Source organism: Procambarus clarkii, chromosome 52 (assembly GCF_040958095.1).
Source record: "Procambarus clarkii isolate CNS0578487 chromosome 52, FALCON_Pclarkii_2.0, whole genome shotgun sequence".
Lineage (NCBI taxonomy): Eukaryota > Metazoa > Arthropoda > Malacostraca > Decapoda > Cambaridae > Procambarus > Procambarus clarkii.
This window is the reverse complement of record NC_091201.1, coordinates 30,425,066-30,450,970: the sequence shown is the minus strand read 5'-3', so window position 1 is coordinate 30,450,970 and position 25,905 is coordinate 30,425,066. Positions and strand designations below refer to the sequence as shown.

At 43.2% G+C, this 25,905-nt stretch overlaps 1 protein-coding gene across 3 annotated transcripts in view; it reads left to right on the top strand.

Moving 5' to 3' along the window:
- Window positions 1-25,905, top strand: part of LOC123763553 (nephrin) — a 420,310-nt gene that overhangs the window by 374,276 nt on the left and 20,129 nt on the right. For 2 of the 3 annotated variants that reach the window (XM_069304619.1, XM_069304621.1), the window contains exons 7-12: window positions 1,324-1,468; window positions 2,558-2,688; window positions 6,239-6,398; window positions 7,898-8,006; window positions 10,990-11,177; window positions 21,837-22,181. In XM_069304619.1, the coding sequence (XP_069160720.1) occupies window positions 1,324-1,468; window positions 2,558-2,688; window positions 6,239-6,398; window positions 7,898-8,006; window positions 10,990-11,177; window positions 21,837-22,181 (1,078 nt within the window). The remainder of the gene's footprint in view (window positions 1-1,323; window positions 1,469-2,557; window positions 2,689-6,238; window positions 6,399-7,897; window positions 8,007-10,989; window positions 11,178-21,836; window positions 22,182-25,905) is intronic. The other variant, XM_069304620.1, reaches the window with a different exon arrangement.

Genomic DNA, 25,905 nt, shown 5'->3' with positions numbered 1-25,905 from the left:
ACCTTTGCCTAACATCTCCCAATGTCCCTTGCTAATGTACAAATTCGCGAATAGCAAATATAACAAATCTAGTATATGTTCATTATGTTTTAATCCATCAAAAATACACCTTGGCACTATTAATTAATCAACCAGCTTACCTGCTGGAGGAAAAAAATGGGTTAGTCAGAAGGGAGAGAATTGATCAAGTTGTATATTCATCCCCCCTCCCACCCCTTATCTATTAGATATATTTTATCCTTCCATATATTAGATATCTTGTCTCCTACCCCCGCTATTAGATATCCTTTACCGTCCCATGTATTGGATATCTTTTATCCATTCCGTTTATTAACTATCTTGTCTTCTCCCCTTAGTTAGATATCTTTTTTCAGTTTCATTTGTTAGATATCTTTACCCTCTTCCAGCTATTATATATCTTTAATCCTTCATCTGTTAGACATCTACTTTCCTTACTGACTCATCTACCTAGTTTACAGATATCTACCTTGTTTATTGAGACATCTACTTTCCTTACTGAGACATCTACCATACTTCCTGATGTAAGACTTGTTTTTTTTAATTAAAAAAAGTTTCTTATTTACTCTGTAATCTTCGTTATAAAAAAGACATATTGCCAATTAATTTGCTTAAAATTAATTGGTACACAAATATTTTTATGCAAAAGTATATTAAAAAAAAGAAATCATTATATTAAAAAAAAAAAGAAATCATTATTGTATGTTAATTCTGCAGAAGAATTTGCATTATCATTTGGATGAAAGTAAGCCGACCTGTTCTATCATTAAAAACTGAATTGAATGTTTTTGGAATTATACATCTAATTACTGCAGTTTCAGTTTTGAAATATTAAAAGCAAAAAATCATGGATAAAAATTCAATAACTGGATTTGACTGTTAAGCCTACACTGTGTTTTGTTTTAGGATTATTATAATTTTTTTTATTATGGGTTAATTAAGTTAAGGGGCCTGTATATCAATTGGTGTCGGGGTTGCCACTGACAGAGTGCCCATGGCAACAGTAACAGTCGCGCTTCATGCAGGTCGGCGTTCAATCCCCGACCGTCCAAGTGGTTTTGGCACCATTCCTTCCCCCCCCCCGTCCTATCACAAATCCTTATCCTGACCCCCTTCTTAGTGCTATATAGTCGTAATGGCTTGGCGCTTTCCCCCTGATAGTTCCTTTCTTCCCCCCGCCTCCAACCTCCCCTATGTATTGCCTTCTTCTTCTTCCTTTAAGATGGTCATCAGTCATGGCCCACTTTGCAGGGTCACAAGACCTTTTTTAATGGCGTCTCGTATCACGCTTTTCTCCCTGTGTAGATCTTCCACGAGGGAAACGTGAGTCGCTCCACGCTCTACCTGACGCCCTCGCTGGCGGACCACGACGCCTATGTCTCCTGCAGGGCCAAGAATCCCATGGTCCCAGCGGCGGTGATGGAAGACACCAGGAAACTCAACGTCCACTGTGAGTACTCAGGCGGCAGTGGTTGGTCAAGATGCGTGGAAGGTGTATGGGTTTTTATTCACTCACTCACACACGCTCACACACACACACACACACACACACACACACACACACACACACACACACACACACACACACACGCTCACACACACACACACACACACACACACGCTCACACACACACACACACACACACACACACACACACACACACACACACACACACACACACACACACACACACACGCTCACACACACACACACACACACACACACACATACACACAACTCGGAATAAGGTTGGTACGCTGAAATAAAGTTTTGAACGTGGCTTAACTGGACACTAAAAAGAGAGGAAAGAGAGAGCTCTTGGAGTCAACAAGCATGATGGTAATAGTGCAGAAGGAGCTACTTGAGCTGGAGGCGGACAGGGCAGTTGGTGGTGGATAATGTTTCGTCTTGCATATTTGAGGATGCTGGTAACCACTAACGTGGATCTGTGTCGCAGAGGTCACATGAGATGACAGATAGCATCTCCCACACCTGCAGCACTCTCCACACATACCACACCTGCAGCACTCTCCCCCGCACCAGCACTCTCCTCCACACCACACCTACACTCTCTCCCCCCCCCCAATTACACCAGAACTCTCCACACACACCACACCAGCACACTCCACACACACTACACACCTGCAGCAGCAACAAGCACATCCCTACTCTCTGAACTAGCAGGAGGAAATTAATACCGACCCCATGAAGAATGCCCCCGCGTCAGTTTTCACTTCGCCGCATAAAACCATTTCCTTTAATTATCTTGTTTCTCACAAAAGAAGTCTGAGTGTGGGAAAACACTGAGGAATTATCCGCCATCTTCTGGCCCATGACTGGAGGCTGTTGCTGGAGATGCTGAGAGGTGCTGAGATGAGCTGGGAGGGGGCTAGAGAGGGCTAGGGATGTGCTGGGATGTGCTGTGGGAGATAGATAGCTAGCCTTAGTTCAAGACTAATGAGGTAACTGGCATCTTGATTAACTCTTATCTGCCGTGGCCAGCCTCCAGTACATCTCTCTCATCTGCCGTGTCCACAGACACGCCCCGACTCTCTCTGGCCGCGGGATTGAACTTGGACATGGAGGACATCAAGGAAGGAGACGATGTGTACTTCGAGTGTGGTATCAAGGCTAATCCTCGAGTCTTCAAGGTCCAGTGGTTCCATAACGTGAGTATACCTTCTGGGGGAAGGGATAGTACAATCCCCCCCCCCAGCAGGTCCTCAAGGCGGAGGAATATCCAGAGATCATAATATATATTGTATGTCTCACCCTGGGAGATGCCTGGGAGAACTTGAGGTGGGAGGTAGAGTATTACTTATGAATGGACTTTAAAGCTTAGTGTGGCAGACGTATCACAGGTGCATTAATCAGTGGAGGTAAACATTACCTGTGACAGATGTGAAGCAGATGCATGTTTGATCGGTTTGTAGAATTGTATAATGCTTGTAATTTTGTCCAATGAGGGATTTATTAGTGGAGATTTTGTATTCATAATAGATGTGTACGTGAAGAGAGGTGGATGAGTGAGTGGTGTGAGGATGGGTTGAGACAGGTGGGTGAGTGATTAAGTGGTCTGGAATGGGAATAAGGTAGATGAGTAAGTCAGTGGTGCGGGACGAGGTTTAGACAGGTGAGTAAGTGAATCATACAGTGGTCTGTCGACGAAGGTGAACAAGACCAGAGTGTGTTCCAACTCCATATTTGTTTACTCACATTAATTCAGATGAATGTAAACGAGGAGAAAGCTTAGGTGTGAATCACTCAGCAAGATGAATGAGAAGTGAATATACAGAACACCAGGATGGATGCTGGACTCCACCAAGATAACCCTGGCAGGGGTGGATGCTGGACTCCACCAAGATAACCCTGGCAGGGGTGGATGCTGGACTCCACCAAGATAACCCTGGCAGGGGTGGATGCTGGACTCCACCATGATAACCCTGGCAGGGGTGGATGCTGGACTCCACCATGATAACCCTGACAGGAGTGGATGCTGGACTCCACCAAGATAACCCTGGCAGGAGTGGATGCTGGACTCCACCATGATAACCCTGGCAGGGGTGGATGCTGGACTCCACCAAGATAACCCTGGTAGGGGTGGATGCTGGACTCCACCATGATAACCCTGGCAGGGGTGGATGCTGGACTCCACCATGATAACCCTGGCAGGAGTGGATGCTGGACTCCACCATGATAACCCTGGCAGGAGTGGATGCTGGACTCCACCAAGATAACCCTGGCAGGAGTGGATGCTGGACTCCACCAAGATAACCCTGGCAGGGGTGGATGCTGGACTCCACCAAGATAACCCTGGCAGGGGTGGATGCTGGAGGCCACCATGATAACCCTAGCAGGAGTGGATGTTGGAGGCCACTAAGATAACCCTGGCAGGAGTGGATGCTGGACTCCACCATGATAACCCTGGCAGGGGTGGATGCTGGACTCCACCAAGATAACCCTGGTAGGGGTGGATGCTGGACTCCACCATGATAACCCTGGCAGGGGTGGATGCTGGACTCCACCATGATAACCCTGGCAGGAGTGGATGCTGGACTCCACCATGATAACCCTGGCAGGAGTGGATGCTGGACTCCACCAAGATAACCCTGGCAGGAGTGGATGCTGGACTCCACCAAGATAACCCTGGCAGGGGTGGATGCTGGACTCCACCAAGATAACCCTGGCAGGGGTGGATGCTGGAGGCCACCATGATAACCCTAGCAGGAGTGGATGTTGGAGGCCACTAAGATAACCCTGGCAGGAGTGGATGCTGGACTCCACCATGATAACCCTGGCAGGAGTGGATGCTGGACTCCACCAAGATAACCCTGGCAGGAGTGGATGCTGGACTCCACCAAGATAACCCTGGCAGGGGTGGATGCTGGACTCCACCAAGATAACCCTGGCAGGGGTGGATGCTGGAGGCCACCATGATAACCCTAGCAGGAGTGGATGTTGGAGGCCACCATGATAACCCTGGCAGGAGTGGATGTTGGAGGCCACTAAGATAACCCTGGCAGCGGTGGATGCTGGAGGCCACCAAGATAACCCTGGCAGGGGTGGATGTTGGAGGCCACCAAGATAACCCTGGCAGGAGTGGATGCTGGACTCCACCAAGATAACCCTGGCAGGGGTGGATGCTGGAGGCCACCATGATAACCCTGGCAGGGGTGGATGCTGGACTCCACCAAGATAACCCTGGCAGGGGTGGATGCTGGAGGCCACCATGATTACCCTGGCAGGGGTGGATGCTGGAGACCACCAAGATAACCCTGGCAGGGGTGGATGCTGGAGGCCACCATGATAACCCTGGCAGGGGTGGATGCTGGAGACCACCAAGATAACCCTAGCAGGGGTGGATGCTGGACTCCACCATGATAACCCTGGCAGGGGTGGATGTTGGAGGCCTCTAAGATAACCCTGACAGGGGTGGATGCTGGAGGCCACCAAGATAACCCTAGCAGGGGTGGATGCTGGAGACCACCAAGATAACCCTAGCAGGGGTGGATGCTGGAGACCACCAAGATAACCCTGGCAGGGGTGGATGCTGGAGGCCACCAAGATAACCCTGGCAGGGGTGGATGCTGGAGACCACCAAGATAACCCTGGCAGGGGTGGATGCTGGAGACCACCAAGATAACCCTAGCAGGGGTGGATGCTGGACTCCACCATGATAACCCTGGCAGGGGTGGATGTTGGAAGCCACTAAGATAACCCTGGCAGGGGTGGATGCTGGAGGCCACCAAGATAACCCTGGCAGGGGTGGATGTTGGAGGCCACTAAGATAACCCTGGCAGGGGTGGATGTTGGAGGCCACTAAGATAACTCTAGCAGGGGTGGATGCTGGACTCCACCATGATAACCCTGGCAGGGGTGGATGTTGAAGGCCACTAAGATAACCCTAGCAGGGGTGGATGCTGGACTCCACCATGATAACCCTGGCAGGGGTGGATGTTGGAGGCCACTAAGATAACCCTGGCAGGGGTGGATGCTGGAGACCACCAAGATAACCCTGGCAGGGGTGGATGCTGGAGACCACCAAGATAACCCTAGCAGGGGTGGATGCTGGAGACCACCAAGATAACCCTAGCAGGGGTGGATGCTGGAGACCACCAAGATAACCCTAGCAGGGGTGGATGCTGGAGACCACCAAGATAACCCTAGCAGGGGTGGATGCTGGAGACCACCAAGATAACCCTAGCAGGGGTGGATGCTGGAGACCACCAAGATAACCCTAGCAGGGGTGGATGCTGGAGACCACCAAGATAACCCTAGCAGGGGTGGATGCTGGAGACCACCAAGATAACCCTGGCAGGGGTGGATGCTGGAGACCACCAAGATAACCCTGGCAGGGGTGGATGCTGGGATGGCAGAACAAGGATGGAAGTGTGCTTACTTGAATTGAAATCAGAGTTAATTTACCTTAATTAAATATTGTGCCTACGTGACTGGGGTTCGAGTCTTCGTGAATACCCATTTATTATCCTGCACAAAAGGGTGGTTGGTGCCTTACAAACTTGGAGTCAGTGCGGTAGAAGTAGCTGAGATCATTTCAGGCCATCAGGGTGGTTCAAAGGGTCGTGGGTGTGTCTGGGGGGGGAAAAGTCCACAGATGCAAGTTCGATCCCAATTCATATATATTCTTCAGTGTGCAGTCCTTTATATGTTTCTGGGAGAAGAGGTGGGTGATGCAGGGGGGACATCTTGCTCCTGCAGGGGGAGGAGCTGAGCCACAACGTGTCTGCTGGGGTGATCCAGAGCAACCAGAGTTTGGTGTTACAGCGGGTGACCCGTCGCTCCTCGGGGCAGTACACCTGCTCGGCTACCAACCTCCACGGGTTGGGATCCTCGAACGCCGTTCAACTCAGCGTCAAGTGTGAGTCTCTCTCTCTCTCTCTCGGAGATGTTGCTATGACAACCACTCCATTTGCATACTGTGCTTTTCCAACCGTGATTGTAGTATTATTATTATTGTTTCGTTGTTCCTATTCCAGCTCGTTCTTAAAAATTAAAACAACTTATGTAATTTAGTTATATTGAAGGTAAATTAAATGAGATTTTTTTCTTAGAGTTCCTCGAGAGGTTGCTATGGCAACCTTCGTTTATGCTAAGCCCTTTAAATCAAATTATATTTGGTTGTATTTTAAATGTAAAATTGAGAAGACGTTTCCATGACAAGTCTGCCCCAGCGTCGGTGTGGTTTTAGCGGTTATCTTGAGGTTATCTTAAGTAGTAGGTCGGATTACACGATAAAATATTTCTCATCATTTTGTAAACTAAAATAATTTCTGGAATATTGTCATAGAAACTCTCTCTGTTCGCCACATATTTTTAAATGTAGGTTTGCTAATGTATTGCTTATATATATTTTAAATTAAGATTTAAATTTAAGATTTTAAATTTAAGATTTTAAATAATATTTATTTATTTATTTATTTATTTTAGAAAGCCTTTTGTTTGAATTAAAAGCAGTAGTAAGGAAAGATCGACCCAAAGTTCCTCTCAGACCAAAGAGGGTAGTCCCAATGTTATTGCAAGGTTATTGTAGCAAAACACTACACCAAGATCATTGCAGTAATGCAATGATCCAAGCTAAGATCATTGCAGTAATGCAATGATCCAAGCTTAGATCATTGCAGTAATGCAATGATCCAAGCTTAGATCATTGCAGTAATGCAATGATCCAAGCTTAGATCATTGCAGTAATGCAATTATCCAAGCTAAGATCATTTGCAGTAATGCAGTGATCCAAGCTAAGATCATTTGCAGTAATGCAATGATCCAAGCTAAGATCATTTGCAGTAATGCAATGATCCAAGCTAAGATCATTGCAGTAATACAATGATCCAAGCTTAGATCATTGCAGTAATGCAATTATCCAAGCTAAGATCATTGCAGTAATGCAATGATCCAAGCTAAGATCATTTGCAGTAATGCAATGATCCAAGCTAAGATCATTTGCAGTAATGCAATGATCCAAGCTAAGATCATTGCAGTAATACAATGATCCAAGCTTAGATCATTGCAGTAATGCAATTATCCAAGCTTAGATCATTGCAGTAATGCAATTATCCAAGCTAAGATCATTTGCAGTAATGCAATGATCCAAGCTAAGATCATTGCAGTAATGCAATGATCCAAGCTAAGATCATTTGCAGTAATGCAATTATCCAAGCTTAGATCATTGCAGTAATGCAATGATCCAAGCTAAGATCATTTGCAGTAATGCAATGATCCAAGCTAAGATCATTGCAGTAATGCAATGATCCAAGCTAAGATCATTGCAGTAATGCAGTCAACCAAGATCATTGCAGTAATGCAGTCAACCAAGATCATTGCAGTAATGACAGCCTGTTATATCTCTCCCCCTTACAGTCGCCCCTATGTGTCGACCAGGCCAGAAGTTCGTCTACGGAGGAGGCAAGCTCGAGGAACTCAACATCACCTGCAGTGTCGAGGCCCATCCGGACCCCACCTCCTTCAGGTAATTGAGCCCTTCTCTCTCGTCTCACTCACAGGATCTTACGCCCTATTTTCCAGGATTTCTGGGATCGAGTTTTCTCGCGTTAATGGGGGGAGGACAATGTATAGGTGGGGGGGGAGGGTGTTTGAGTGTGTCTGGAGGATGGGAGCGATGCGGCTATGTTGCCTCTCTTCCTCTATGTTGCCTCTCTTTCTCTATGTTGCCTCTCTTCCTCTATGTTGCCTCTCTTCCTCTATGTTGCCTCTCTTTCTCTATGTTGCCTCTCTTCTCTATGTTGCCTCTCTTTCTCTATGTTCCTCTTCCTTCCCTTGTTGTTTCTTTTCTTATTATTCTCTTCTTTCTTACCTCAGATTGTGAGGACATGTTTGATCTGAGTATATCAAGCGTGAAACGTTCATAGACAAACATACACAAATATATATATATATATATATATATATATATATATATATATATATATATATATATATATATATATATATATATATATGTCGTACCTAGTAGCCAGAACGCACTTCTCAGCCTACAATTCAGGGCCCGATTTGCCTAATAAGCCAAGTTTTCCTGAATTAATATATTTTCTCAAATTTTTTTCTTATGAAATGATAAAGCTACCCATTTCAATATGTATGAGGTCAATTTTTTTTATTGGAGTTAAAATTAACGTAGATATATGACCGAACCTAACCAACCCTACCTAACCTAACCTAACCTATCTTTATGGGTTAGGTTAGGTTAGGTAGCCGAAAAAGCTAGGTTAGGTTAGGTTAGGTAGGTTAGGTAGTCGAAAAACAATTAATTCATGAAAACTTGGCTTATTAGGCAAATCGGGCCTTGCATAGTAGGCTGAGAAGTGCGTTCTGGCTACTAGGTACGACATATATATAAATATATATATATATATATATATATATATATATATATATATAATATATATATATATATATATATATATATTTATATATATATATTTATATATATATATTTATATATATATATTATATATATATATTATATATATATATATATATATATATATATATATATATATGCGGAAAATCCGCAGAGAAATTGGAAAGGAAAATGAACATTTCGGCTGTTCAAAGCCGTTGTCATCAACGAAATCACCAGTTATATATATATATATATATATATATATATATATATATATATATATATATATATATATATATATATATATATATATATATATATGTCGTACCTAGTAGCCAGAACGCACTTCTCAGCCTACTATGCATGGCCCGATTTGCCTAATAAGCCAAGTTTTCATGAATTAATTGTTCTTCGACTACCTAACCTACCTAACCTAACTTTTTCTGCTACCTAACCTAACCTAACCTATAAAGATAGGTTAGGTTAGGTTAGGTAGGGTTGGTTAGGTTTGGTCATATATCTACGTTAATTTTAACTCCAAAAAAAAAAAATGATCTCATATATTATGAAATGGGTAGCTTTATCATTTCATAAGAAAAAAATTAGAGAAAATATATTAATTCAGGAAAACTTGGCTTATTATGCAAATCTGGCCTTGCATAGTAGGCTGAGAAGTGCGTTCTGGCTACTAGGTACGACATATATATATATATATATATATATATATATATATATATATATATATATATATATATATATATATATATATGTATGTATGTATATCACGAAAATAAACACGTGATTAAAAATGTGACAATGTCAGACCACGGAGGAAAAAAAATATTAATACATCTTCACTCCTTCTGAAGATGTATTAATATACGAAAGTACTTAAGGAAATTCCTGTTTCATTTTTCCTCCGTGGTCTGACACTTGTCACATTTTTAATCACGTGTTTATTTTCGTGATATACATACATACATATATATATATATATATATATATATATATATATATATATATATATATATATATATATATATATATATATATATATATATATATATATATATATATATATATATATATATATATATATATATATATGACTGCTATAGGAGCCATATGACTGCTACAGGAGCCATATGACTATCTTGAGATGATTTCGGGGCTTTTTAGTGTCCCCGCGGCCCGGTCCTCGACCAGGCCTCCACCCCCAGGAACAGCCCGTGACAGCTGACTAACACCCAGGTACCTATTTTACTGCTAGGTAACAGGGACATAGGGTGAAAGAAACTCTGCCCATTGTTTCTCGCCGGCGCCTGGGATCGAACCCAGGACCACAGGATCACAAGCCCAGCGTGCTGTCCGCTCGGCCGACTGGCTCCCATGACTGCTACAGGAGATAAATGACTGCTACAGGAACCATGTGACTGCTACAGGAGTCTTCATTTAATTCATGTTGAAGATGATAAGACAATCAGCCAAGTAATCAAGTTACCTCACCTGAGGCGACCTTGAGACAGGCAGCTGTGACCCCGGCGTGATCTTAATAGTATTATCAGACGTCTCAGACCAGGATCAGGATTACCAACGTGTCTCAGTATGATGAATGTCAAGGAAATAGGCTATATAATGATGGTATATCTCCTGTGGTGTAGTATTTGTCTCCTCTGATAATGAGTTAAAGGATACTCATGTTGGGCTATTTTGGTTATGAATTATTAGAGTGAGTAACATAAAACTTTGTAGTGAATTTTTTTTTGGTTGTCAGAGAGAATTTACACCAAAATAAGGTAGATAATATAAATACGGTGTAAGTAGCTACTGTGAGAACCGTATTCAGTTTGGTCATAGTTTTGATAATAACTTATATCAACATAGGAGGGTGTCCACCCTCGTTGGAACAGGACCTTTCTTATGGTCAATAACTTATTATAATATATATATATATATATATATATATATATATATATATATATATATATATATATATATATATATATATATATATATATAAAGCAGATTCCTGGGCGACTGCTTGCCTCAAGCACTCAGTAACGGCTGGCGTTCTCTCCTCTCCCTGCAGGTGGGCGTTCAACAGCTCGACAGAGTTGGTAGACATTCCGTCGAGCAAGTTCTGGGTGGTTGGGAACGGGAAGAGCCAGGCCTCCTACACCCCCGTGACCCACCTCGACTACGGCTCCCTCCTCTGCTGGGCCAACAACGACGTCGGCAGGCAGCTTAAGCCCTGCATCTACCACATCATTCATGCCTGTGAGTCTCTACGCGGGCTGCTCTCATCTCTGTCTACTCGTGTGTGTGTGTGTGTGTGTGTTTGGGGGAAGTGTCGTGTGAGCTTTGGTGTGGTGATTGTGTGGGAGGTTAGCAGTTAAAACAGTCTTTCCCTCTTGTTTCTTTCAGGTGTTAGCTGCTCTCTCTCTCTCTCTTTCTCTCACTCTCTCTCTCTGTCTCTCTCTCTCTCTCTCTCTCTCTCTCTCTCTCTCTCTCTCTCTCTCTCTCTCTCTCTCTCTCTCTCTCTCTCTTGTTGGTGAGGGGGCTTGCTGACGCTGTTGTTCACTGGGTTTTCTTCCAGTTTCTCTTGTTTTTTCCCCTCTGTTTATGCTGAACATTTCCTTTTTTTCCTATTCCTGTTTATTTCATTTGTTTCCTCTTGATCGACTGCTGTTCATAATGAACATGTTCTCTTGTTCTCATTTCATGATGAACATTTGCTTTCCTATTTATACAGCCATTTTCAGGCCAGTCCTCTGATGGTTTTCTGCAAGAGTATTCTGCAATTATCTGTGTTTACAGTCTCTCATTACGATTGCATTAACCTTAAACTATGTCATTTACAACCACTGTTTCCTCAGCTAAGTCATTGACATGTAAATGCTAGACACAGCACAGGTGCTATGGTGTTAATTTTTTCCCGTTCTAATATCCTGCAGCCTTTGATGTATTAAGATTCTTGATTATAAATTGTTTCTTGATCTCCTCGACTGAAGTTTCCGAGTTGTGTTCAGTCTCTCGCTCAGTCCTTCATGGTGGCGTGTTCTCTGCATGTGGGTGTGTGTGTGTCAGACTCCAGCTTGGACATTTCATGGAAGCTTTAGCTTGAGATGAACGCTCCCTAGAAATTTTAGTTCAACACCTCGCCATATAATCTATGCTTCCCCCCGATAAGGAGCTTGGGGGGTGCTCCTTATCCTTAATTGCTACGTCTTTCTCACTCTATGTCAATCCTTCTGAGCTTCACAAATATAATTTATTTGCCCGTTAGCAGATGCTTCTGTGACCTTCACCCCCCCAGTGTCCCTGTTTGTCTGTCACGCTGTTGTGTTCATCTGGCTCGTCCCTGAGCGCTGTTAAGCCTCATGTGATTCATCCTTAGAAAACATAATCTGGACATGTCCTGTGTAGTTAGTTGTATTAAGGTGTGCCTCTTCACTGCACGTGTGTGTGTGTGTGTGTGTGTGTGTGTGTGTGTGTGTGTGTGTGTGTGTGTGTGTGTGTGTGTGTGTGTGTGTGTGTGTGTGTGTGTGTGTGTGTGTACTTACCTAGTTGTACTTATCTAGTTGTGCTTGCGGGGATTGAACTCTGGCTCTTTGGTCCCGCCTCTCAACTGTCAATCAACTAATGTACAGGTTCCTGAGCCTACTGGGCTCTTATCATATCTACACTTGAAGCTGTGCATGGAGTCAGCCTCCACCACATCACTTCCTAATGCATTCCATTTGTCTACTACTCTGACACTGAAAAAATTCTTTCTAACGTCTCTATGGCTCATTTGGGCACTCAATTTCCATCTGTGACCCCTAGCGCGTGTTCTCCTTGTGTTAAATAGTCTGTCTTTATCTACCCTATTAATTCCTCTGAGAATCTTGCATGTGGTGATCATGTCCTCTCTAACTCTTCTGTCTCCCAGTGACGTGAGGTGTATGTGTGTGTGTATTTTTACATGCAGGATCGAGCTCTTGGACCCCGCCTTTCTAACTCTCAACCTACTTTCTGCTATCATGTCTACTAAATATATTCGAATCAAACACACATCCCCATGATGCAGCCAGCAGCAGCTGTCTAACTCACAGGTTCATATTTACTGCTAAGTGAACAAGTTCATCAGCTGAAATAAACGCTGCCCATTTGTTTCTGCATCGGCCGGGAATCGAACCCGGGCCCTTAGGACTACAAGCTCATCCCGGCCCCCCCCCCCCGAACGCTGTCCACTCAGTAAATTTGTAATATTTTGAGCCATTCAACAGCACTATAGAAAACCAGAGACACGTTATACATTAATGTATATATTATACATTAATGTATATATTATACATTAATGTATAACGTGGCTCGTCATTCATAGATACTGTATAATGTGTGTGTACTCACCTAGTTGTGTTTGCGGGGGTTGAGCTCTGGCTCTTTGGTCCCGCCTCTCCTGTGTCAAAGGCTTTCTGGCAATCCAAAAATATGCAGTCTGCCCCACCCCCTCTCTTTCTTGACTGATTCTTGTTGCCTGGTCGTAGAATTCAATTAATCCTGTGAGGCAGGACTTGCCATCCCTGAAACCATGTTGGTGTTGTGTCACAAAGTTCCTTCGCTCCAGATGTTCCATTTGCTTTTTTCGCACAATCTTCTCCATCAGCTTGCATGGTATGCAAGTTAGGGACACTGGCCTGTAGTTCAGTACCTCCTGTCTATCCCCCTTCTTGTATATCGGGACTACATTTGCCGTCTTTCAAATGTTTGGCAGTTCATAAACAGAAATAGGAGAGTGGCAGGCACAGTGCTTCTGCTCCTTCCTTTAGTATCCATGGTGATATTCCATCCGAGCTTATAGCCTTTGTCATATCAAACTCTTGCAAAAGCTTCCTAACATCACCACTGGTAATCCCAAACTCCTCTAGTGGTGCCTGGATAACTCTTCCTTCTCTTATCTCTGGAACTTCTCCTCACTCTAATGTGAAGACCTGGAACTTTTTATTGAGTTCCTCACACACACACACACACACACACACACACACACACACACACACACACACACACACACACACACACAGAAGCCTGGAAAACAGAAGAGTAAGGGGAGACATGATAACCACCTACAAAATTCTCAGGGGAATTGACAGGGTGGACAAAGACAAACTCTTCAGCACGGGTGGGACACGAACAAGGGGACACAGGTGGAAACTTAGTACCCAGATGAGCCACAGAGACGTTAGAAAGAATTTTTTCAGTGTCAGAGTAGTTAATAAATGGAATGCACTAGGAAGTGATGTGGTGGAGGCTGACTCCATACACAGTTTCAAATGTAGGTATGATAGAGCCCAGTAGGCTCAGGAATCTGTACACCAGTTGATTGACAGTTGAGAGGCGGGACCAAAGAGCCAAAGCTCAACCCCCGCAAGCACAATTAGGTGAGTACAATTAGGTGAGTACACACACACACACACACACACACACACACACACACTTCCTTGTCGTTTTTAGTCAATTTCACTGCCAAAATCCTCAGTTTCATTACCTGTTCCTTCACTGTTGTTTTCTCCTGATGTGAGATTTTGTTGTATATGTATCCCGGTAGGGAGCCAGTCGGCCGAGCGGACAGCACGCTGGACTTGTGATCCTGTGGTCCTGGGTTCGATCCCAGGCGCCGGCGAGAAACAATGGGCAGAGTTTCTTTCACCCCTATGCCCCTGTTACCTAGCAGTAAAATAGGTACCTGGGTGTTAGTCAGCTGTCACGGGCTGCTTCCTGGGGGTGGAGGCCTGGTCGAGGACCGGGCCGCGGGGACACTAAAAAGCCCCGAAATCATCTCAAGATAACCTCAAGATAACCCCCTTACCTGGCTATTAATCGTGTCTCTTATTGATCACAAGTGCCAAATTCTTTATTAAAATAATTCTTGTCGAAAAGTCCTCCTATCTACAGGACGTTTAGCGACTTTGCCGCGAAATCCTTAATCTCTTGACATTTTTCTCTTCTTTTTATATTCACGGTCTTAAGCTCTTGTAACTTATTCAACTTTTTTTTTTTTTTAACCTGAAGTTTTTGCTCATTTTTTCATGCAGGTTGTTAATAGGTATATGATGCTCATTGTCTCTTGTTGCTCTCCTTGTCTCTTGTTGCTCTTCCTGTCTCATATTGATCTCAATGTCTCTTGTTGCTCTCCCTGTCTCTTGTTGATATGCCTGTCTCTTGTTGCTCTCCCTGTCTCTTGTTGCTCTCCCTGTCTCTTGTTGATATGCCTGTCTCTTGTTGCTCTCCCTGTCTCTTGTTGATATGCCTGTCTCTTGTTGCTCTCCCTGTCTCTTGTTGCTCTCCCTGTCTCTTGTTGCTCTCCCTGTCTCTTGTTGCTCTCCCTGTCTCTTGTTGCTCTCCCTGTCTCTTGTTGCTCTCCTTGTCTCTTGTTGTTCTCCCTGTCTCTTGTTGCTCTCCCTGTCTCTTGTTGCTCTCCCTGTCTCTTGTTGCTCTCCCTGTCTCTTGTTGCTCTCCCTGTCTCTTGTTGCTCTCCTTGTCTCTTGTTGTTCTCCCTGTCTCTTGTTGTTCTCCCTGTCTCTTGTTGCTCTCCCTGTCTCTTGTTGCTCTCCTTGTCTCTTGTTGCTCTCCTTGTCTCTTGTTGCTCTCCTTGTCTCTTGTTGCTCTCCCTGTCTCTTGTTGCTCTCCTTGTCTCTTGTTGCTCTCCCTGTCTCTTGTTGCTCTCCCTGTCTCTTGCTGCTCTCCCTGTCTCTTGCTGCTCTCCCTTTCTCTTGCTGCTCTCCCTTTCTCTTGCTGCTCTCCCTTTCTCTTGTTGCTCTCCTTGTCTCTACGACAATCTATATAAGTAAAAATGTAAATGTTCGTTTGTTTAAAATCGCTAATCTCCGAAAGTTCTTCACCGATTGCTATGAAATGTTCACACAACGTTCCATTCGCATCCGGCCAGGTTTTTATATACATTCTATATAGATGTACTGGAACGCGTCCAGCGTAGGATGACAAAGTTAATCCCTCAAATTAGAAACATGTCATATAAAGAAAGAGTGACAAAGCTTAAATTACATTCTATAGAAAGGCGAAGAACTAGGGGGTGGTGTTTAATAGAGGTGTTTAAGTGAATGAATGGGCTTAACGAAGGGGGATATTAATAGGGTATTAAAAATATCAACACAAGACAGAGCATGAAACAATGGGTATAAATTGGATAAACTTAGATTTAGGAAAGACAAGGGTAAATACTGGTTCGGTAACAGGAATGTTTATTTGTAGAACCAATAACTGCATAACATAATAGAAGTAGGATCTCTTGATTTGTTTCAAGCGGAGATTAGACATTATATATATATATATATATATATATATATATATATATATATATATATATATATATATATATATATGTATATATATATATATATATATATATATGAATGAGATTGGGTGGTTATAAATAGGAGCTGCCTCGTATATGGGCCAACAGGCCTTCTAAAATTACCTTTTATTACCATTTCTCTTATGTACTTATGTTCATATATTTTAATGTGATGCCTCAATAACACAGCCACCAATTAGGTTGCTTTCTAAAGCCTCATTAACATTCCCAAATGTTATTACCAATTTCCTTTTGCATCTGTCTGACGGAAGCCCCAAATAAACCGTCTTGTCATGAGCATAGACAGAAAGCACTGGTGATGCAACTCATCAGTTACCATATTATCAGTGGAAAATTGCTGGAAATGTTTCCTTCGCAAGACATGTCATAATTCTGCAGGCAATTGCATTAGGGACGCAGTTTACGGCTATTAGATAGATGTTCCCACAGCACGAACACACCAGCTTCGCCGCTCTGACGCTCGAAATACACTAAATGATGGAAACGCATTTTGTCAGTAGTCTGGTGAGCAGACCATTCTCACACGACATAATATTTGGTCACACACACAGATTATATATATATATATATATATGCCCCACTCCCCCCCCCCCCTGTCCCTTTGTCCTCCCCACTATTCTCCATTCCCCCATCCAGTCGTCCCCACCATCCCAAACTCCCCCGTCCCCTCAGTCCTTCCCCATTATTACCCCCTCCCTTGTCCCCTCGTCCTCCCCACCATCTCTCACTTCCGTCCCCTCGTCCTCCCCACCATTCCCCACTCCCTCGTCCGATGTCTTCCCAAATGGAAACATCGAAGTGATCTGATGTTCCAATCACTGAAATATAAAAAAAAACTGTTAAAAAATTAAATGAAATTATGAACAAATAAAAAAATAAACTATACTTTATGGTATGGTCAACAACACAGCTCAATTCCAACACAATGTAAAACAAAAGTAATTAAATAAAAATGAAATAAATCGAAATCTATGAAAATAAAATTTATCAATGCAATCGGAAACATTGAAATGGAATGCGTGACATTTTTAGTATAGTGTGCATGTTGCTATTATGTGCAACAGATGGCGCTGTTTTTCAAAAAACGCATGTCTTTACCTGTCAGAGGGGTGGCATCTATAAAGTAGTATATAATAAGACTCGCCTATTCGAATGCAACGTTGTGTCAAAATTTCAAAGCAATCGGTAAAGAGGTTTCGGAGATTTCCCTCACATGAAAAACACTGTTTTTTCAGAAAAAGCATGTTTTTTTTTAACGTCACAGACGTGACATCTATATAGTATGTATATAAAAACCTAGCCAGATGCAAATGGAACGTTGTGTGAAAATTTCTAAGCAATCTGTTTAGAACTTTCGGAGATTAGCGATTTTGAACAAACGAACATTTCCATTTTTAATATATATATATATATATATATATATATATATATATATATATATATATATATATATATATATATATATATATATATATATTTATTGGTAGCAGTTTTTCTTGTAAACATATGTTGTTGAATATGACCGAAAGGGTAAGATTAATAATTCTAACACAAATCTTCTCAATATTACTTACGTTCTTCTTCACTGTCGAGAGTAATTGATTAATTGATAAATTAACTCTCCAAAATTCATTCTTTATTTCTGGTCTGACACCTGAACGTGTTTCTTAATGCTTATTACATTTTCAAAGACTTTGTTTACACATAAAATACAGCATACTTATACTCGTTTGGGTGAGTTGACAGAGCTATGCCTGAACACGAATCAGTGGGTATAAATTGGGTATGAAAATATAAGAATGGAAGTAACTCCAGAAGGCCTATTGGCCCATACTTCCTCTTGCTCTATATTCTATTCCATATTCTATTGCTCTTCCTCTATATTCTGGGTAGAATATAGTTGTGCATTAATTGGCTGTTAATTGCTGGTGTTGAATTTTTGATGTGTAGTGCCTCGCTGATGTCGAGTCTCCTGCTATCGCTGTATCTATCGATGATTTCTGTGTTGCTTGTTAAGATTTCTCTGGTGATGGTCTGGTTGTGAGAAGAGATTATATGTTCCTTGATAGAGCCCCTGTTGTTTGTGCATAGTTAATCGCCTGGAAAGAGACGTTGTTGTCTTGTCTATATACTGAGTTCTTTGGGGCTTACAGTCACCAAGCGGGCATGTGATGGCATAGACGACGTTGGTTTCCTTCAGGGCGTTCTGTTTGATGCCTGGCGAGTTTTTCATGAGTAGGTTGGCCGTATTTTTGTTTTTGTCGTAAATTGTCAATTGTATTTTCTGATTTTTGTCTGTAGGGATAACGTTCCTACCAATCAGGACCCTTTCCTCCGTTTTATGAAGAAGGTCCTGTAAAACAGTCTAATAGGGGGGAACAAGTGTTGTGTTAGTTGACTCTTCAGAGGTTGCATGGCATTTCACCTTTCTTTTTATGATGTCTTTAGCAAAATTGTTACAGACGCCATTGTTGACTAGGACCTGCCTTACCCTACAGAGTCCTTCATCGACTTGCGTCCATCCTGAGCTGTGGCTGAGAGCCCGGTCGACGTAAGGGTTGACAACACTCCTCTTGTACCTGTCTGGGCAGTCACTATTGGCATTGAGGCACATTCCTATGTTTCCTTAGTGTAGACTGCAGTGTGGAAGCCTCCGCTCGTTTCCGTGACTGTTACATCTAGAAAGGGCAGCTTCCCATCATTCTCCATCTCGTACGTGAAACTCAACACAGAATTCTGCTCGAATGCCTCCTTCAGCTGCTGCAGACATCTGACATTAGGTACCTGCATAAAAATGTCGTCAACATATTTGCAGTATATGGCGGGGTTTCAAGTCCATGTCAGTCAAGTCCCTCTGCTCGATGGTACCCATGTAGAAGTTCGTAAACAGGACACCAGGTCAATTACCCTCGACAGTGAAGAAGAACGTAAGAAATATTGAGAAGATTCGTGTTAGAATTATTAATCTTACCCTTTTCGGTTATATTCAACAACATTATATATATATATATATATATATATATATATATATATATATATATATATATATATATATATATATATATATATATATATAGTGTGTGTTTAATAATAATAATAATAGTAACATTTATAAATGTGTATTATACAGCATGAACTTTATATTAACAAGATGTGTGAAATACATGTAGTTGGTAAGTGTGTGAGGAGGATTTCCAGCTTCACAACATTTGGTGAGCATTATGGCAGCGAGATGAGAAGAGTTGGATGCTGAGGGTGAAAGATGAGGGGAGAGGAGAGGGAGAAAAGTTTATATAAGCTCTACATAAAGATAAAGTGTTAATTCTAACTGTGGTGGCAATGTTTGTTGGAAAGGTGTGTGTGTGTGTGTGTGTGTGTGTGTGTGTGTGTGTGTGTAAATCTAGAGTTATTTTTCTACAATTGTAGCTTGGGAGTAAGGCAGTTGTCAGGAGAAAGTGCAAAGCCATTATGACTATGTAGCCATGTCAAGTTTTGGGACGATGTTGGTGAGCTCTTAGTACCTTGACTGAGCCTTCTCTTCCCTTGCTTAGGAACTCTCCAACTTCTCTGATGTTTGTGGGCCTGTCACTGTGTTCTATAAGGGATATGAGGTCAGAGTTGTCATTGCTGTACCGTGTTGGTGATTGGTTATAATGATCTCTCTATTCAGGTCTATTTCAGTCATTTGTGAGATATTCTCCATCAACTTGCATGCATGTAACGGTACTCTTCTATAAATTGTCCACCTTGCTCTCTACTTTGTAGTATATTTTCACTGCATTGGCTATCTTCCAACTTTCAGGACGTTTTCCTAATTCTCGTGATTTCTATACCTGTGTTTTTCTGTGTTACTCTGTGCTTCCTATCGTCCTTTACATCCAATATTTTCTCATGCTGTCATACATATGAGCTATGCTTGCTCACACTACTGGTAAGAGCATAGTTATTTCTGTCTTTCAGTGTCATGTCTGGGCATTTCCAAGCACGCCATTCCTTGTGGAGGCTGCCTGCTTAGTTATACATCTCATGGAATCCTTGCCAGTGATGTCAGCTCGTCCTCCTAAGGTTTCCCCAACGTCAAGAAACTGTTGTATTAAAATGCCCCCTTATCTCAACCTACCAGAGGACCCAAAACAGGACAGTATGTCAATTTCACGAGCCGCTTCCATTTTTTCTAGTACGAGAATTTTTGGCCTTAGAGTATATATCAAATTGTGAGGTTCTATTAGGAGGACGAGTTGGTAATGTAATGATTCCCTCATGGTTTACCTGCTCTGTGGCAGCCTTCTATATTATGTTATTTTCTCACTATTAAATTTAATTATTTAACACTATGCAGTCTCACATAATGGGGTTTGAAATTAAGCTTTCCTTTGGCCTATATCTAACTTGTTGTGAGAGAATTTCAGGCACGTAAGGCTACTAAATCCCTGTCTCTTATTTTTGTGGGCTCCTTTATGCATTGGTTTCTTTCACCCTATGCTCCTGTTACCTAGCAGTAAAATAGGTATTTGGGTGTTAGTCAACTGTCACGGGCTGCTTCCTGGGGGTGGAGGCCTGGTCAAGAACCGGGCCGCGAGGACACTAAAGCCTTGAAATCATCTCAAGATAACCTCAAGATTGGTTTACAACATTTATCATTGCTGCCTACAGACTTCATATATGAGGCCTACAGCTTTTCATACATTTGTGTTCACGTTAGATTTCCATTTTGTCCAGTCTAGCTTGCCATAGTTCAAATCACCCACAATTATGAATATAAATCCAACGTACAAGTAATGCATCCCTCTCTCTCTCCGTTGCAGTTATAGTCATTTTTTTAATGGGGTCCTCCATTTCTAAGGGTGTCCATTCTTAGCGTGTTATCTGTGAATCTTCCACTGCTTAGAATAACCATTCCATTAAATCGTCAGTCTTAACCTCTTGATATCTGGCTACCATTTTGACTTCTTTCGTTACTTTACATCTTTAATTGGCTTCTTGACATCTTCATTAACCTCTTGCTCACTTAACTAGTTTCATTAACCTCTTTCTCGCTGTAACAATCTTTTTAACCCTTCATTAGCCTATTTGATTAGCTTCTTAACTTCTCAGGCTCGTAAATTGGTTCATTGACCTCTTCAATTAGCCTTTTGGTATCTCTGACTGACCTCCTTAAATCATCTAGGGATCTTTTTAGAGGTTTTTAGGCCAGATGACCATCCTCTTGACCTAGCGAACTATATTCTTATCTTATCCAAGTAGTCTATTGACTTCAACTATCCCTCTGGTGTGTGTTGATTACTTTCTTGACCTCTTGTACTAGCCTCTTGACCCTCTCGACTGCACCTATGATCTTATTAATTTTCCTCTTGATCTGGTAATGAATAGTGACCCTTACAACCCAATTATTATAATGACAATCATTATGTCATCTTAATCTGTCAGCCTTGCGTAGAGAATTGTAGTGTCCCGTCCACGTAGAGAAGTGTGATGCATCCCTTATACCTGTCTGTCTGTCTGTCTGTCTGTCTGTCTGTCTATGTTGGCTTGTGTCTGATTCTCTGACCCGCCGCTCTCAGCCCCTCCTGATCCTGTCAACAACTGCACCGTGGACAATGTGACTTCGACGGGCGCTTCTGTCCGCTGTCTGGCGGGTTGGGACGGGGGCCTCGCCCAGACCTTCACCCTGTCCGTCGCCCACGCCCGCGCCCACACCAGCGCCCACGACAGGAGGAAGGAGGCCGCGCCCAGAGTCCTGGCTAACACCTCCACGTCGCCCAAGCCAGAATTTACTCTTACGGGGCTCGAACCTGGCACCGAGTATGTGTTGACGATTATGGGGGTGAACAAGAAGGGCGAGGGAGAGCCTATGAGGATGGCGATTTTCACCCTAAAGGATGTGGCCGAGAAGAGAACTAGTCCAGGTAGGTAGATAGTGCTTTACTACTGTGTGTGTGTGTGTGTTAGCTAAATGTGCTTGTTGGGTCGAGCTCTAGTTCACGAGCCACGGCTCACCTGCTGTGTGTTGTATTAATGCAGTTATACCTGACCTGTTATACCTGACCTTCCTGTCATACCTGTTTATAAAATATTTGCTGCTACGACCTTCGTCTAGTTTATTTAATGTGTTCATTACTCATACCCTTTAAATGTTCTTTCTATAATCCCTGTGTCTCATGTGCCCTTATACCTCTCTACTGTTAATTCGAGTTGGTTTTGTATTAAACGTGTCTTCTTAATCAACTTTACCAATTCTGAAAAATATATATCTTGATCATGTCTCCTCGATGTTTGCTTTAAGTGTGGCGAGGTGGAGTTCTTGGCGTCTGCTCACAGATTACCTGGTTGATGGGGTTCTGGGAGTTCTTCTACTCCCCAAGCCCCCCGGCCCGAGGCCAGGCTTGACTTGTGAGAATTTGTTGACCAAACCACACACTAGAAAGTGAAGCGACGACGACGTTTCGGTCCGTCCTGGACCATTCTCAAGTCGATTGTGTCAATCAATCATTCTCACAATCGTCTTGAGAATGGTCCAGGACGGACCGAAACGTTGTCGTCGCTTCACTTTCTAGTGTGTGGTCTGGTCAACATATTTCAGCCACGTTATTGTGACTCATCGTCTACTTGTGAGAGTTTGGTCCATCAGGCTGTTGCTTGGAGCGGCCCGCAGGTCCACATGCCCACCACAGCCCGGTTGGTCCGGCACTCCTTGGAGAAAATTATCTAGTTTTCTCTTGAAGATGTCCACGGTTGTTCTTTGTTGCCGGAACAACCCAGGTGCTCACTCCTGTGGTGCTCACTCATGTGGTGCTCACTCATGTGGTGCTCACTCCTGTGGTGCTCACTCCTGTGGTGCTCACTCCTGTGGTGCTCACTCCTGTGGTGCTCACTCCTTCCATATCTCTGGTCTCAGATTCAAATCACAATAGTGTGGTGTATATGTGAAAAAACCATTGAAGGAGGGCGGTGGGCTCGAACCACCGTACAAGGCCACACCTCAAGCGTGTGTGTTGAGGTTCCTTGGAGCCGAACCCGTCGCTCACCTACAAACACACACACACACGCTCTGGACTTATTCAAGTCTGTATCTTTTGTTCACAATTCCCCGCCTGGGCGGCATACTCTGATCTTTCCTTACAGGTCATGCCTTTTATCTCTGGTACTGGTCTATCACCATACCTCTCCAGTCTCTCCAGTTATTGTGTGTTTATTAACGTTTCTAAAGAGAGTTCCCATATTGGCCAGCCTAGCATATGCCGCTGATGATATTCTTTTCATGTGGAGCTCTGAAGACAGGTTTGGTGTGTGTGTTTACTCACCTAGTTGTGCTTCCGGGGGTTGAGCTCTGGCTCCTTGGTCCCGCCTTCAACTGTCAATCAACTGGATGTGTGTGTGTGTGTATTTACTATTTGTTTACTATGTGTGCTTGCAGAATCGAGCTATTAGCTCTTGGACCCCGCCTTTCTAACCAATCTTTTTTTCCTCTATTATGTCTACTACATATGTTTCTCCCCCCCCCCCCCCCATGAAGCAGCCCATAGCAGCTGTCTAACTCTCAGATACCCATTTACTACTAGGTGAACAGGTTAATCAGGTTTAAAGAATCTTTGCCCATTTGTTTCTGCCTCAGCCGGAAATAAAACCCGGGCCTTTAGGACTACGACCCCGAGCGCTGTCTACTCAGCTGCGAGGCCCTCTGTATTCACCTAGTTGTGCTTGCGGGGGTTGAGCTCTGCTCTTTCGGCCCGCCTCTCAACTGTCAATCAACTGTTTCTAACTACTACTACTCCTATTTTTTTCACATCACACACACACACCCCAGGAAGCAGCCCGTGACAGCTGACTAACTCCCAGGTACCTATTTACTGCTAGGTAACAGGGGCATAGGGTGAAAGAAACTCTGCCCAATGTTTCTCGCCGGCGCCTGGGATCGAACCCGGGACCACAGGATCACAAGTCCAGCGTGCTGTCCGCTCTGCCGGCCGACCCCTCTCTCTCTCTCTGTACATGTGTACACTCACCTATTTGCGCCTGCAGTATCAAGCCTCAGCTCTTGGGCTTTACCTTTCCAGCCACTGGTTTTCTAATGCAAAAAAAACAGCCACTGGTTTCTTTAGTATCATGACTACCGGAAATGAATTTATCCGACATATATATTATTTGAAACTGTTGATGAAGTTGATTTCTGCAATCTTCTCCTTTAGTTCATCTTATTTTCTACGACGCTTAAGCTAAACCAATATTTTCCCACTTCTGTGTGACTTAGTCGTGTCTCAAGCCAATGGTAATTGTTCTCTTGGTGTGGAGTGGGGCCGCTTACACTCTTCCACTCTGTCAGTTATCTTAAATATTGTTATTATGCCTCTTCTCCTTACTCTCTCTCTCTCGCTCGCTCTCTCTCTCTCGCTCGCTCTCTCTCTCTCTCTCTCTCTCTCTCTCTCTCTCTCTCTCTCTCTCTCTCTCTCTCTCTCTCTCTCTCACTCTCACTCTCACTCTCACTCTCTCTCTCACCCTCACTCTCACTCTCACTCCCTCTCTCTCTCTCTGTCTCTCTCTCTCTCTCCCCCCCTCTCTCTCTCTCTCTCTCTCTCTCTCTCTCTCTCTCTCTCTCCTACTGCCGTTCAGTCCATCTCTTTCAACCTTTCTTCATACCCAATCCTTGGTAATTCTGGGACGCGCCTCGTTGCAAACCTCTGTGCCTTTTTCCAGGTTTGTTTATAGGCTTTTAGAGGTGTGTGTGTGGGGGGAGGGCGGGGGGAGGGTAGGAGTACAGGTTCGGTGTGTGTGTAATTACCTAAGTGTAGTTACAGGATGAGGGGCTACGCTCGTGGTGTCCCGTCTTCCCAGTATTCTTTGAAACTACTGACGGTCTTGGCCTCCACCACCTTCTCACTTAACTTGTTCCAACCGTTTACCACTCTATTTGCTAAGAAAACTTTCTCATATTTATTCGGCACCTTTGTTTCCTTAGCTTGAACCTGTTTCCTCTTGCTTATGAAGTTGCTGGTTTCAGAAATTCCTCTTTGTCAATTTGGTCGATTCCTGTATTTTGTATGTGGTGATCATATCACTTCTTTTTCTTTGATCTTCTAATTTTGGCATGCTTAACGCCTCTAGTCTCTCCTCGTAACTCTTGTTATTCAGTTCCGGAAGCCATTTTGTAGCATGCCGCTGCACCATTTATAGTTTCTTTATGTGCTTCTTGAGATTTGGTCACCATACAACTGCTGCATATTCCAGTTTTGGTCTCACGAAGGTCATGAACAGTTTCTTTAGTATTTCACCATCCATATAATTAACAGCAAGTGTGAAGTTGGAAAGTGACACATCCGCTCCTCTCACAATGTTCTTCATGTGTTCCTCTGGCGACAACTTACTATACAAAACCACCCCCAGGTCTCCTTCTTTATTAGAGTTCTGTAATTCCTTTCCACATAATTTGTAAGTTGTGTGTGGTCTATTTTCTCCGATTCCACATTCCATAACATGGCATTTATTCAAATTGAATTCCATTTGCCACTTGTCGCTCCAAGCACATATTTTATCCAGATCAATTTGAAGGGCATTACAATCGTCTGCGTCTCTTATCTTCCCCAGTATCTTAGTATCATCCGCAAACTTGTTCATATAATGTTGTATTCCTTCTGG